At 41.2% G+C, this 13,374-nt stretch overlaps 1 protein-coding gene across 5 annotated transcripts in view; it reads left to right on the top strand.

Annotated features, from left to right (window-relative positions):
- DPY19L3 (dpy-19 like C-mannosyltransferase 3) overlaps window positions 1-13,374 on the top strand; it is a 77,374-nt gene that overhangs the window by 1,354 nt on the left and 62,646 nt on the right. For 2 of the 5 annotated variants that reach the window (XM_060650882.3, XM_060650881.3), the window contains exons 2-3: window positions 1,050-1,191; window positions 3,807-3,940. In XM_060650882.3, coding sequence (XP_060506865.1) covers window positions 1,089-1,191; window positions 3,807-3,940 — 237 coding nt within the window. In that variant the 5' untranslated portion in view covers window positions 1,050-1,088. Of the gene's footprint in view, window positions 1-1,049; window positions 1,192-3,806; window positions 3,941-13,374 lie in introns of those variants that run through there. The other 3 variants (XM_060650883.3, XM_060650884.3, XM_060650885.3) reach the window with 3 other exon arrangements.

Genomic DNA, 13,374 nt, shown 5'->3' with positions numbered 1-13,374 from the left:
TCCTGACTTGTTAGAGTGTATCCGATGTGGGATATTTATAACTCCTTCCCGAGCCCTTAGGAGGACGTGATTCTTGGCTAAGAATCCAAGTTATCCAGTTGGGGGATAAGTCCATCTAATGAATGCAGTACGGCTTTGCCTAACACTCCCTTTTTCCTGCCTCGCTGGTCCAGATTCATTTTCGGTGCTTGTACTTAACTGTTTTTGCGTCTCACATTTTTTTTTTTTTTTTTTTTATGAATGAATGAATAAATTGTATAATGTTGGTTGGTTGGATTGTTCTTTCTCTAGAGCAAGGTGGTTATTAATAAACTGCCCAAACAATCGTGTCCGGTAACTGGTCATATTTAATAGTAATTAGTAAAACGCTGTTCATTATTCAGAGAAGTGAAGCAAGATGTTCCTGGGGACCGTCGCCAGCTTACTCACTGCCACCACTCCCTCGCCTCCCACTCACTGCTTCCAAACCAGGCTCCTGCACCCTGCCTTTACTCCCACTGTTGCTCCCTGGGATAGCAGCTGCCCTGATTGGCACACCCCCGCTGCCATCACCACTCAGGCATATTCCTAAAGTTTCCAGTGTGAATTGTTTTAAAGAACGTCGGTATTAAAATTCAGATACCTAAGACGAAACAATATTTCCCTTCTTCAGAATCAGGCTATCAACAGATTTACTACCGAATAGTATGGAACTGTGGAACGTAATATAAAACTGCATAATTATGTGACCAATTGCGTAGTAACTGCAGTGGCTCAGGATGGAGAAAGATCAGCAGTGGCTGGCACAACCGAGAGAGGAAGGTTTCTTGGTGGAAGGGCAGGGGCTTGTCTGGGATGCTTACCTGTATTCTTAACTCTTAATAATAGGTATTAAGTAAATATTTGTGTTGTGCCTTGGCAGTAGCTTTGAAGGCTGGTAAAGATTTGATGGGAAAGTGGGAGGGCATGCTAAGCCAGGGACAAGGCTCCAAGTCACAGAGGAGCAAAGCGTGTGTTGGGGAGACGGTACTGGCGTATGGATGGGCAGTTTACTTGTATGTTGTTTGTAGGAGTGGTTGGAAGAACAATGCACGTAAGTCTTTGACACCATGATATCCATCAGGCAAAGAAAAGGAGTAAAAACCACGGAAGTTCCTGAGGATTATGCAGCGCAAGAAGCAAATGTGAAGTTGGAAAATAAATTGCCATCTGGTAGGTGACTTAAATTAAAGCAGCATTTTGGATTGCTATTATTTCTTCAATATTAAAATATCACTCTCCAATAGGGTACAGATTTGGTGAGCCCTAACATTTGAGGAAACTTGTTCTAATACCCTGATGTTTTAGTTTGACAGATGATTTGACTGCAGTTTGATGATCCTGGTTTCACAGTTGTGACCAGATAAAAGGTCACAGAGCTCTGATGGAACCCCTTGTTTGTCAGCTGTCTGTGCAGTGGGTTCTGGTTTTGCCAATCTTTGACTTTCTAAAGTAATGCTTTCCCCCATGCTTCAGATTTTAGTCTGTTTCTAATTTTTCTGGTTTGTGTATGCTGTTCACTCTAGACAACATTAGCTTGGGTGACTTTCTCATTTCGTTAAGGTATTGAAAGATGAATCAAACATTTTTTTATTCCTTATTTGAATTCCTGACATTTTCTCCTTTGGTTTGTGAGGGAGTGGTGGTCAGAACTTGGGTAAGTTGTTTACGTAATGCTGAAGATTCTTGCTAAGTGTACATCAAATGACCTTAATTATGAACTTTCCCAGTGTGGAGTTGCTTTCTTAACTAAGCATGGTCAAAGATTTTTAAAAATAAGCATGAGGGGCGCCTGGGTGGCTCAGTCGGTTGAGCGTCCGACTTCGGCTCGGGTCATGATCTCGCGGTCCTTGAGTTCGAGCCCCGCGTCGGGCTGTGGGCTGATGGCTCAGAGCCTGGAGCCTGCTTCTGATTCTGTGTCTCCCTCGCTCTCTGCTCCTCCCCCGTTCATGCTCTGTCTCTCTCTGTCTCAAAAATAAATAAACGTTAAAAAAATTAAAAAAAAAAATAAGCATGAAAAATTCCTTGTCTCTTCACCATTTTGGATATCTGACAGAATTCATATTAACTCAGCCATGTTAATTCTTATCAGCCAGAGCTAGTAATTTGGGGGGAGCAGTTTTATAAAATAAATCTGTACTGAGAAGTCAAACCATTCAACCATCCAATAAATAAGCAGTTTTGGACAAGATAGAGTACTTTCTGAAGACTTACACAATGTAACTTCACGTTTGCCTTTTTATTTTTATACGCTTATTTATTTTGAAAGAGAGAATCTCAAGCATTCTCTGCACTGTCAGCGTAGAGCCTGACATGGGGCTCGGTCCCATGAACCGTGAGATCATGAACTGAGCCGAAATCAAGAGTCAGACACTTAACCAACTGTGCCACCCAGGTGCCCCCAAGTTTGCTTTTTTTAAAATTAAAACATAACTTGAGGATTCTTCATTTTACTGAGGCAGTATTTATTCATGTCAGGAAAAAAAAACCCTGAAAACTAAAGAAAAGCAAAAAAAAAAAAAAAAAAAAAGGAAAGGAAAGGAAAGAAAGAAAGAAAGTATTCCCACAAACAAACCCATCCTGAGACTGTCATCCATGAAACTTGATGTTGCTGTGGAAACGGTGTTCTTGCCTAGGCACACCTTCAAGCAGTCACGTGGTTTTACAACGTTGGGATCCTGGCTGTTTTGTAATTTGCTACATTTCTTTTATTATGTTCCAATCATGTCACAAGTCAGTCAATGTGTTTTAAAAATGTTACTGGTGTAGTCACTGTGTGGCTATAGCATAACTGATTTAAGAATTCCTGGTTGAATAAGTGGTTTTAAACCTTTCACCTATACGAACAGAACTAGAGTAAATGTTCTTGTGGCCAAATGTTTGTTTAAAACTTTATTTGGGGTTATAGGCCAAGATTTGGAATTGCTGGTCAAATGGTATGCTCGTTTTGGTAGCTTTTCCAACTTCCTGCCCTCTCATGTTCCAGCGAGCTGCCACGTTATTCTCCTACTGGCAGTGTTTGAAAACTACTCATTTTGTACCCTTGTTAAAACAGCGTTAACGTTTTTAAGCTGTCAAATTGACCAGCATCTAAAAAATTGTAGCCCATTGTTTTGATTTGCATTTCTTTAATACTAATGACTGAATATTTTTGTCTGTCTGTGGCCCTTTTTTTTTTTTTCTGTGCATTGCCTGTTTGTCTCTGTAATTTCTTTCCAACTGAAATATTTAGTTTTTTAATCCTGAAGGTGTTCATCCCATATTGAGGATACTTAAGCTTTCTTATACGTGCCATGAATATTTTTTTCCTAGTTTATGTCCTTTAACTTGGATGTTTTTCTCCCGATGGGTTGTTGAATTTTAGGTAGTCAAGCTTTTTGGTAGCTTTTAATGAATAAATCACAAATTATACATAGATCATCTGAAAGATTTTCTATATCCTAGACCTGCGCCCCACTTAACTCCTGCATTTCACAAACTTCACAGTTGAACTACAGTTATTAAACTATGCCAAACACAGACCGTAGGTACTAAGATAACTAAGGTAATGAATAAGCTCACGATTTCTGCCAAAGTGGACAAGTGAGCAATTAGATATCATCGGGTAAAAACCATAATGAGGTATGAAAACAGGTCTCCGGAGTCACAGCAAGGAGTTCCTAACTGTCTCCTGGGAATAGAAGCTTCGCCAGTGACAGGCAGTTGGAACTTAGCATACTTGATAGTCTGAAGTGGCACTATTAAATTCTATGTTGTTTACTGACTTAGGTATTTATTTTTTCTAAAAGGTGGTACCAGTAGAAGATTATGGAAGCTTCTGTCACTTATGGTTGGTGGAACCATTGCCCTTTGCATTGGACTTCTTACATCTGTCTACCTGGCCACTTTACATGAAAACGACTTATGGTTTTCTAATATTAAGGTATGGCATCCTATTACTGTTGTATGATTTCCTCATCAGTATCTCCAGTAGTTAAGTGTGTAGATGAAGGACCAAGATAATGCTGCTTTGCTGTAAAGAATCTAACCTCTTAAAAGGTTTGCCTATAGCGTAGAAAGACTGTTATTTAAAATAATATCAGGATGTTTGTCATCAGTGAGTTTTCTCATTTCATGAACTTGCTCTAGTTATGGGACAGTAACTCTAAACCCAGTATTTTCCCACTGTACGTTGTGAAATTGGTGCAGTAAATCATGAGTAACGTTCGTGATTAAAATAAGATGCAAGAGGATATTATCATATACACTAGGGTTGAGAATTGTTTGTGTTAATTATACGTTGTGTTAATTGTATAACTGTTGTGTTAATTATATGTATGTATGTACAAGCTGGGTCACAGTATATATATTTTTTTTTCTGTTGGGCACAATAAAAAAATCAAAAGCCGGTCCTCTAAACCATGGAGTGTTAATCTGGCTCCATAGACGACCTCAGTGTGTTCCTACCTTTCTAATTGTACATGCAGTGGTTAGAGGGTCGGGGAACCATTATTTTCATCACATTCTCAGGAGGGTCTGTGACTTCTTAAACACCAATTTCCTTGTTCTCTTTTTTTCTCTTTTTAAACGTTTCTAGATGTCTTTTAATTTGCCATTGTTTTCAAAACAAGCATATCACTTAAGCAAGGAGACTTTTATATCACCAGGGGTTTTCAATCCAAATATACTTTGTTTTTTTATCCCAAGCGTCATCATCTTTGACCCTGTTTACTATTGTGGCTTCTAATGACTAGTTGTTATAAAGGTAAAATTCACATCAAAGGTCAAATATTTATAGGTGAATATTCAAAAGAATCAATGCAGAATCTAAAACAGTTCTCGGGGTACCTGGGTGGCTCAGTCAGTTAAGCATCTGACTCTTGATTTCGGCTCAGGTCATGATCTCATAGTTCATGAAATCGTTTTCTGTCTCAGGCTTTGCACTGACAGCATAGAGTCTACTTGGGATTCTCTCTCTCTACCCCTCCCCTGCTCATACACGTGAGCGCACGCGCTCTCTCTCTCTCAAAATAAATAAACATTACAAAAAATTTTAATAAAAAAAGTAAAACGGTTCTCAAAGAGAGTTTTCCAAAATATTTTGAACTTTGGTTCCATTACTGAAATGAGTCTCCAAAGGGGACTACTTTAGGGGCGCCTGGGTGGCTCAGTCATTTGAGCATCTGACTTCGGCTCAGGTCATGATCTCACTCATGGGTTCGGGCCCCATGTCAGGCTCTGTGCTGATGGCTCGGATCCTGGAACCTGCTTCGGATTCTGTGTCTCCCTCTCTCTCTGCCCCTCCCCTGCTCATGCTCTGTCTCTCTCTCGCTCAAAATAAATACTAAAAAATTAAAAAAAAAAGAACAAAAACAAAGAGAACTACTTTGAATGACAAATTTAATTTATACAGATAACTTATAGTATGTTTATTTTAAAAACCTGTTCTTCTTACTCTATAAGTGTAGCGTGTATCTATGTATATATTTTTATACAAAAATATCATGGTACAAAGAATAATCCTTATCTTTCAGGAACAGTGGGTAGTTTTTCTTGTCAAGAAAAATTTCACTCACTTATATCTCTTTATTTTTTTTATTTGTTTTTTTTTACTGTTTATTTTAAGAGAGAGAGCATGCGCTAGCCAGGGAGAGGCAGAGGGAGGGAGAGAGAGAGAGAGAGAGAGAGAGAGAATCCCAAGCACATTCAATGCTCAAAGCCTAAGCTGAAATCAAGAGTTAGACTCTTAACCAACTGAGCCACCCAGGCGTCCCTCGCCTATATCTCTTTAATAGAGTGCTTATAAACAGATTCCCTATAACTAAACAATCTTATACTTATTTATCAACACCAACATTTTGAATAAAGACTGAAATATCCCTGTGTGGGCATATAACTAAAATTAAATGTTAGTAACTGTGTAGTAAGTAAGGAGAAGATGCTAAAAGAGGTCACATGGCTTAATTTCAAATTGTAATTTTAGCTCTTTAAAGTTTTTAGGTGGCCTTCCTAGTAACCTTAAATAAATACACCCCATCATCAAGAAACCTGAGCTCCCTTGATTTTCCTTTTTATTCTCACCAGGTTAAAGAAGTCATTATACTTTTACCTAGTGTTTATGGAGCACCCCTTCTGTGGGTAGCATTTATTGAAACACCATGGGGAACATGGAAAGAATAACAGAGACTAATGAATTTGCCAGCAGGTTTTCCAGTGTAATAAATTGATCCAGTAAATACATATTAAGCACCTATAGTATACCTGCAGGGACTGCGTTCAGTTGTAGCGATACCTCCAACTGCAACAAGGCCCCTGCCTGCAGGGAGTTCACACCCTTGAGGGTACAGGCAAGTTGGCAGACATTACAGCCCATCCAAAATCAATACCTTGCTGGGGAAAGACATTGTGGGAGCACAGAGGAGGGGTAGCCTAACCCAATTTTGGACGCTCAGGGAAGGTTTTCTGGAAGAAGTGATGGTTAAGGAGACCTGAAGGATGAGAAAGGTTAACCAGTCAAATTGGGGAGGAGAAGTGAATGTCATAGGGAAGGGACATGTGCAGGAACTTTGAGAGGCAAGAACGTTGAGAGCGTTGAAGGTGTTGGCAGTAGTCAGCCTGACTGGAGAACAGATGGGAAGAGAGAATGTACAGGGATGGTAAACAGAGGTCATGAAGGTACAGCAGTGTCATTGTCTTGGCGTGCTGGAAAGATGGCTCAGGCTGCAGCGTGGAGAGTGGACCTGAGGAGGACAGCACTGCGGGAAGAGGCAACCACCAAGAAAATCCAATTCAGTGGATTCGGTAATACCTGGATGTCAGTAAATGCACGTCATCTGTGCACCAGACACAGGTCTAGGCCCCGAGAAAACAGCCTTTGAATTCTGTTCAAAGAGGAGGGAAGAAACAGGAACCAACAAGAAATAAGTCCTATGGTAGAAACCAAACAGGGTGGTGACATAGTTATGGGGAGGGAAAGCAGACCATTTTGAAGACCAGATATACATCAACACTGAAATCCTAAGAAGAACAGCCAAGCTAAGATCTGTGAAAACGTCCTAAGCAGAGGGAACAACAACTGGAAAAGCCACAAGGTAGGACAGAACTCGTCCAGCCCGAGTATCAGAGAGAAGGCACGTGTGGCCAGAACTCTAGGAGCACAGGGAGAACAGGACCGGAGAGGAAAAGACCAGATCATGCTGGAGAGAAGTGGATGAACTCAGAGTTTATTAGAAGGTGGATTTAGAAGGATCTATCGATTCATCATTTGTGTGGATGGTGATTGGGAGGAAGGAATCATCAGTGGTGATCTACTTTCTCCCATTAGCAGCTGAATAGTTGGATGGACATACCATTCACCGTGATGATGAACCCTGTTGGGAGGAACAGGTCTGGGCAGTGGAGTAACTTCTGACACCAGCTACCCAGAGTTAAGCCAGACTTGACAGGCTAAGGGCACAGCCCACTACAACACCGCCCTCACTTCAGATACCAGTCACAAGTTTAGGGATCCTCAGGCCACCTGACTTATGACCATAAGTAGGCTATAAATTTTGGGATACCCACTATCCCCTCAGGTTCAGTAATTCACTAGAATGACTCACAGAACTCAGGAAAGCGTTACACTTATGATGATAGCTTTAATACAACAATGGGATACAAATCAGAATCAGTGAAAGGCAGAGACTCATTGAAAGTCGGCGGTGGGGGGAGGTCCCCAAATTCAGACTTTCCATTGTCCTTTCCTTGTGGAGTCAGGACATGTTGTTCCGGCACGTCAGTGTATGACAGTGTGTTGACTATTGTCAACCAAGAAAGCTCACCTGGGCTCTGGTGTCCAGAGTTTTTACTGGAGTTTTATTATGTAGGTGTGATTGATTGAACCATTTGGCCACAATGTTGAATTCAATCTCCAGCTCCCTCTCCTCCCCAGAGGTTGGGTCGGTGTCAGCTGGCTCCAAGCCCCAACCCTCTGATCACACATTTCTGGTCTTTCTGGCTTGGCCAGCCCCCATCCTGAGTCATCTCCTTAGAACACACTATCAGAGGTGGTCCCGAGGAACCAACTGTGAATGACAAAGATGCTGTTATCACTTGGGAAATTCGAGGATTTATTGGCTACCTCCCAGGAACCAGGGACAAAGGGCAGCCAAATTCTTTAGAGGGGACGGTGAGACAGCAAATGATAATCCATGTTTGGATACGTTATGAGTCACTTTCGAAACAGTCCAAGGCGGGAGATATGGAGTAAAGGGAGCTGGATCCACGGATGTGGAGGCAGGAGTTCCATCTGTGTTGGAAATGGACATTTTCATATTACCAGCTTATAGACGTGTGGGCAAGATTGTTGGAGGAGTGTGCAGAGTGAGAAAGAGACCCTAGGCTAGTTTCTTGTCTCTGCCTCAGATACCATCTGGAAGAAGCTATAAAACAGGAACGTACTCGAATCTAACAGGTTTCTTCCCACCGACACCTCCATCCCCTGAAATGTACAGTTGAGCTCAGTCTTATTGCATCTTCTTCTCTTTATTCAAGCAATGGCTTATAGTACAGACTTGTTTTCTCTGCATCACAAGAGGAATCCTCAGATGTTTCGACTGTTTCGCAAACCTGATGGTACCTCTGCGTGGGCATTTGGCTTGTTTTTCATCTTAGATCACGTAGACCCAGTGCTGTCCAGTGGAACTCTGTGCAGTGAAGGAAATGATCTTTTTCCACACTGTTCAGTACAGTGGCCACGAGCCAAATGGAGCTGCTAAACACTTGATCCGTGGCTGTTGCAACTGAGGAGCTGAATTTTACATTTTACTGAATTTTAAAATGTGTAAACATTTTCTGTGAATAAACCATGAAGCTGGTAGCCATTAATGATCAAAGACATTGCTCAGTCAGAGGAAAGCTCATTTTCCGAGTTTATATATGCCTTCGTAAATTTTACTCCTGTAATTTACACCATTTTCATATTGGGGGATTATGGGAATACTTGAGAAGTGTAAATCTGTTTTCCTTTTGTACTTGTGGGTTATAACTTAAAATTGCTAGGCTACTTTTTTTTTTTTTTTTTAAGTTTATTTATTTGTTTTGAGAGATAATTCCAAGCAGGCTCTGCACTGACAGTGGGACTCGAACCCAATGAACCAACCGCGAGATCATGACCTGAGCTGAAATCAAAAGTCAAATGCCTAACTGACTGGGCCACCCAAGTGCCCTGGCTAGGCTAATTTTCATGAAAATACTTTGATCTCTGAATACTTTGAATTCATTGTAATTATTCAGAGAGTAAAAACATTGCTTATAATATAGACAGGGGCACCTGGGTGGTTTAGTTAAGCATCCGGCTCTTGATTTAGGCTGAGGTCATGATCTCACAGTTGTGAGATCGAACCCCTACGTCAGGCTTTGCACTGAGCAAGCATGAACCAGCTCTGTCCCCAAAATAAATAAATAAATATTTAAAAACATATTGAAACAGGCAAATCATAGAGTTTTATTTATGTGTTCAGAATGATTTTTTTTAAGTTTATTTATTTTGAGAGAGAAAGTGTGATGGGAGAGGGGCAGAGAGAGAGGTAGAGAATGAGAATCCCAAGCAGGCTTTCCATTGTCGGCACCAAGCCTGACGCAGGGCTCGAACCCAAGAATCACGAGATCGTGACCTGAGCCAAAGTCAGATGCTTAACTGGCTCAGCCACCCAGGCACCCCCAGAATGATATTTTAAATGTTAGTTGCTGATCATAACAGCATTAGTATTTGAATGAAGAAGATGTTGGTTTTAAGTGGTCATAGGAAATGTGTATATACTATCCTTTCGTGGCATATTTTTAAATTTTATTTTTAGTTTTTATTTAAATTCCAGTTAGTTAACATACAGTGTAATATTAGTTTCAGGTGTATGGTATAGTGATTCATCACTTTCATACCAACACCCGGTGCTCATCACAACAAATGTGCTCCTTAATCCCCATCACCTATTTCATTCATCCCCTCCCCTCCCCTCTGGTAACCATCAGTTTCTTCTCCATAGTTAAGAGTCTGTTTCTTGGTTTGCTTCTCTCTTTTTTAACCCCTATGATCATTTGTTTTGTTTCTTAAATTCCACATAGGACTGAAATTATAGGGTATTTATCTTTCTCTGACTTACTTCACTTAGCATAATACCCTCCACCTCCATGTCACTGGAAATGGCAAGACTTGGGTCTCGTTTATGGTTGAGTGATATTCTGTTGTGTGTACGCACCACCTCTTCTTATCCATTCCTCAGTCAGTGGACATTTGGGCTCTTTCCATAATCTGGCTATTGTCAATAATGCTGCTGTAAACAATGGAGTGCATGTGTCCCTTTGAGTTCGTAGTTTTGTATTATTTGTATTATTTGGGGGAAACCCTAATAGTGCAATTGCTAGATCATAGGGTAGTTCTGTTCTTAATTTTTTGAGGAACGTCCATACTGTTTTCCAGAGTGGCAGTTTGCACTCCCACCAGCAGTGCACCGGGGTTCTCCTTTCTCCACATCCTCGCCAGAGCATGTTGTTTCTTGTGTTACTGATTTTAGCCATTCTGACAGGTGTGAGGTGACAGCTCATTGTAGTTTTGGTTTTCTTTGCATATTTTTTAAATTAAAAGTTCTTCTCCTACTGTGTTCACAACTGTGTTCTATTTTCCTTGCTGGGAAATTGAAAGTATAGTTTTTAAAAATAGCTTTTATTGAATGTCTGCTATGTGCTTAGCCCTGTTTTAGGTGCATTTTGAGCATATTTAATCTGGCTGTCTCCAAGGACCAAACATTCTAACTCTAAATTGTCCTTCATTTAAAAAAAATTTTTTTTTGTTAATGTCTATTTATTTTTGAGAGAGAGAGAGAGAGAGACAGAGCATGAGTGGGGGAAGGGCAGACAGAGAGGGAGACACAGAATCTGAAGCAGGCTCCAGGCCCCGAGCTGTCAGCACAGAGCCTGATGCGTGACTCGAACTCATGAACCATGAGATCATGACCTGAGCCGAAGCCGGACACTTAACTGACTGAGCCACCCAGGTGCCCTTCTAAATTGTCCCTTAAATGCAACCTGCTTTTTTGTTGCCCTTTATTATAAACAAAACAAACTAAAAGGGTTCAACGCCCATGCCTTACTTGCTGTGCTACCCTATGGTGCCCAGCACATCATCAGTGCTGAGTGATAGTGGTCTGTTTGGAGTAGTTCACCTCTACAGGTGAGGGAAGCGGTCTAGGCAGGGGGAGGGGGGGATGGGGACAACGGCTGTTGTAAAAGATCTGGGCCAGCACTAGAGCGAGCAGGGGGTGCAGCTTTGGGAGCTGCCTTCAGGCAGAGGACACAGAAGTGCTGGCAAGTGGGGAGCCCATCAGTGTGTTTGTCATGATTTGTGTTTAGTAGACGCTGGAGTGAAAATACACATAACACTGATTCCTTTTAGTTTTTGAACATGTATTGTGTTACTTATTGCAAAAACTATATTGTGACAACAACAAAAAACTTTTAAGTAAAAGACATTACTCAGTTTTCATTACCTCATCAAAAACCAGTTTTCAGTTTTCCCTTCCATTCTGCATCCTACATGTGTATATATTTTACTTATTTATGACTCCAACATAGTTTTCAAAATCAGACTTCTCTGATGTTACATCATATGCTTTTTCCATATGTACATAGGTATACCAACTTCCACAATTATCATGGACATGATTGTTTATGTAACTCAAAATTAAAAAAAAATTATACTGTTAGTTATTTCACTGTTTCTAAGCTCCCCAATTTTGGGGTAGATTGTTCCTGTGTGGGTAAAATCCCTAAAATTGTTTGTTAATCAACTTCTTGTTTTAAAGTGGCCGTGTAAAGATGTCAGTTCCTTCTTTCTTTAGAATTACCTCAAAGCAATAAGGAAAATGAAAAAGAGATGGTTATTTTCCAGCTTTGACAGAACTAAGAGTGGTCTCTGATCTGGAACCATAGTGTATGAGGAAGGGCCGCCTAACCACGTGAAACTCAGAGAAGCATGGAAAGGTAGGGAGAGAGGATTTTGGAGGAAGCCTCCAAAGCCGAGTTCTCCAAGGTTACTGGCATATCCTGAGGGGTGAGACCGAGGTCCTCTGTGGAGAACCACGGGGCCAGATGTGAGCAGTAATGATGGAAGCTTTCCTGGAGACGCCCTGGTATGAAAGAGAAGTAAGCTAGGCAGGCTGAAAGGAGTAATCACAGAGACAAGCCATTTTTGTACGAGTGGAATTTCAGAAGACCCGGATAAAGAGAGAGAACTTGCGTGTTGCACAGTTCTGAGGCTGCCAATCTTGGTTGGCTAAAATGAGGAAAAGACTAAAGAGCTCACTGTTGTAAACCACGCTGAATCACAAGGAAGATTCTCACTGGCCTGACTTGTGGCCCTGGCCTGTCCCCCACATGAAATTCCTGCAAGAAGTTGGTTTGGTAAGAACTTGCCACATACAGAAGGGAACTAGCACAGGATCTGTACAATGAACCTGGAAGAAAAAAAGAAAGAGAAGAACCAAGAACAAGTGTTGGTGAAGAGCAGTCACCAGAAAAAATTTATAGCAGGGACATGAAAATTGTGACCAAACAGGTCCCCTTAAAAACCAGACACAATAGGGGCGCCTGGGTGGCTCAGTCGGTTGAGCATCCGACTTTGGCTCAGGTCATGATCTCACAGCTCGTGAGTTCGAGCCCCACGTCGGGCTCTGTGCTGACAGCTTGGAGCCTGGAGCCTGCTTCAGATTCTGTGTCTCCCTCTCTCTCTGTCCCAACCCACTCGCATTCTGTCTCTGTCTCTCTCAAAAATAAGTAAACATTGAAAAAAAAAAAAAACCAGACACAATAAAAAACAAACAAATAAAAAGAAAAAAACAGACACACCTGGGTAGTTCTGTCAGTCAAGCTCCTGATTCTTGATTTTAGTTCAGGACATGATCTCACCTTCGTGAGATGGAGCCCGTCTGTCAGTGCAGAGCCTGCTTGGGATTCAGTCTCTCTTCCTCTCTCCCTGCCTCTCCCCTGCTGATGCTGTCTCTCTGTCTCTGTCTCTCTCTCTCAAAAATAAACAAATAAAAAATAATAATAAGCATTTGCCACCATAGAAGATGGATTCAAAGGAGGGATGTAAGAAAGTCTATACCGTCTAGGAAGACAACAGAAAGAACTGAAACGTGAACTGGCAGAACTTAGGCAGAAGTAGAATCAAAAGATAAAACCGTAACAATGACAACGGTGTTGGAAGCAACACACAGAAGACTAGACTCTGCAGAAGGCACAGAAAGAGAAATGTTGGACTGATAAAAGTAAACAAAATGAAATGGAATTCGTACAGTTACAGTAGTAGGGAGAAGCTGACAGCTGAGGAAGACAGCAGCAAAC

Source organism: Panthera onca, chromosome E2, assembly GCF_046562875.1.
Source record: "Panthera onca isolate mPanOnc1 chromosome E2, mPanOnc1 haplotype 2, whole genome shotgun sequence".
NCBI lineage: Eukaryota > Metazoa > Chordata > Mammalia > Carnivora > Felidae > Panthera > Panthera onca.
This window is presented reverse-complemented; position numbering and strand designations above follow the sequence as displayed.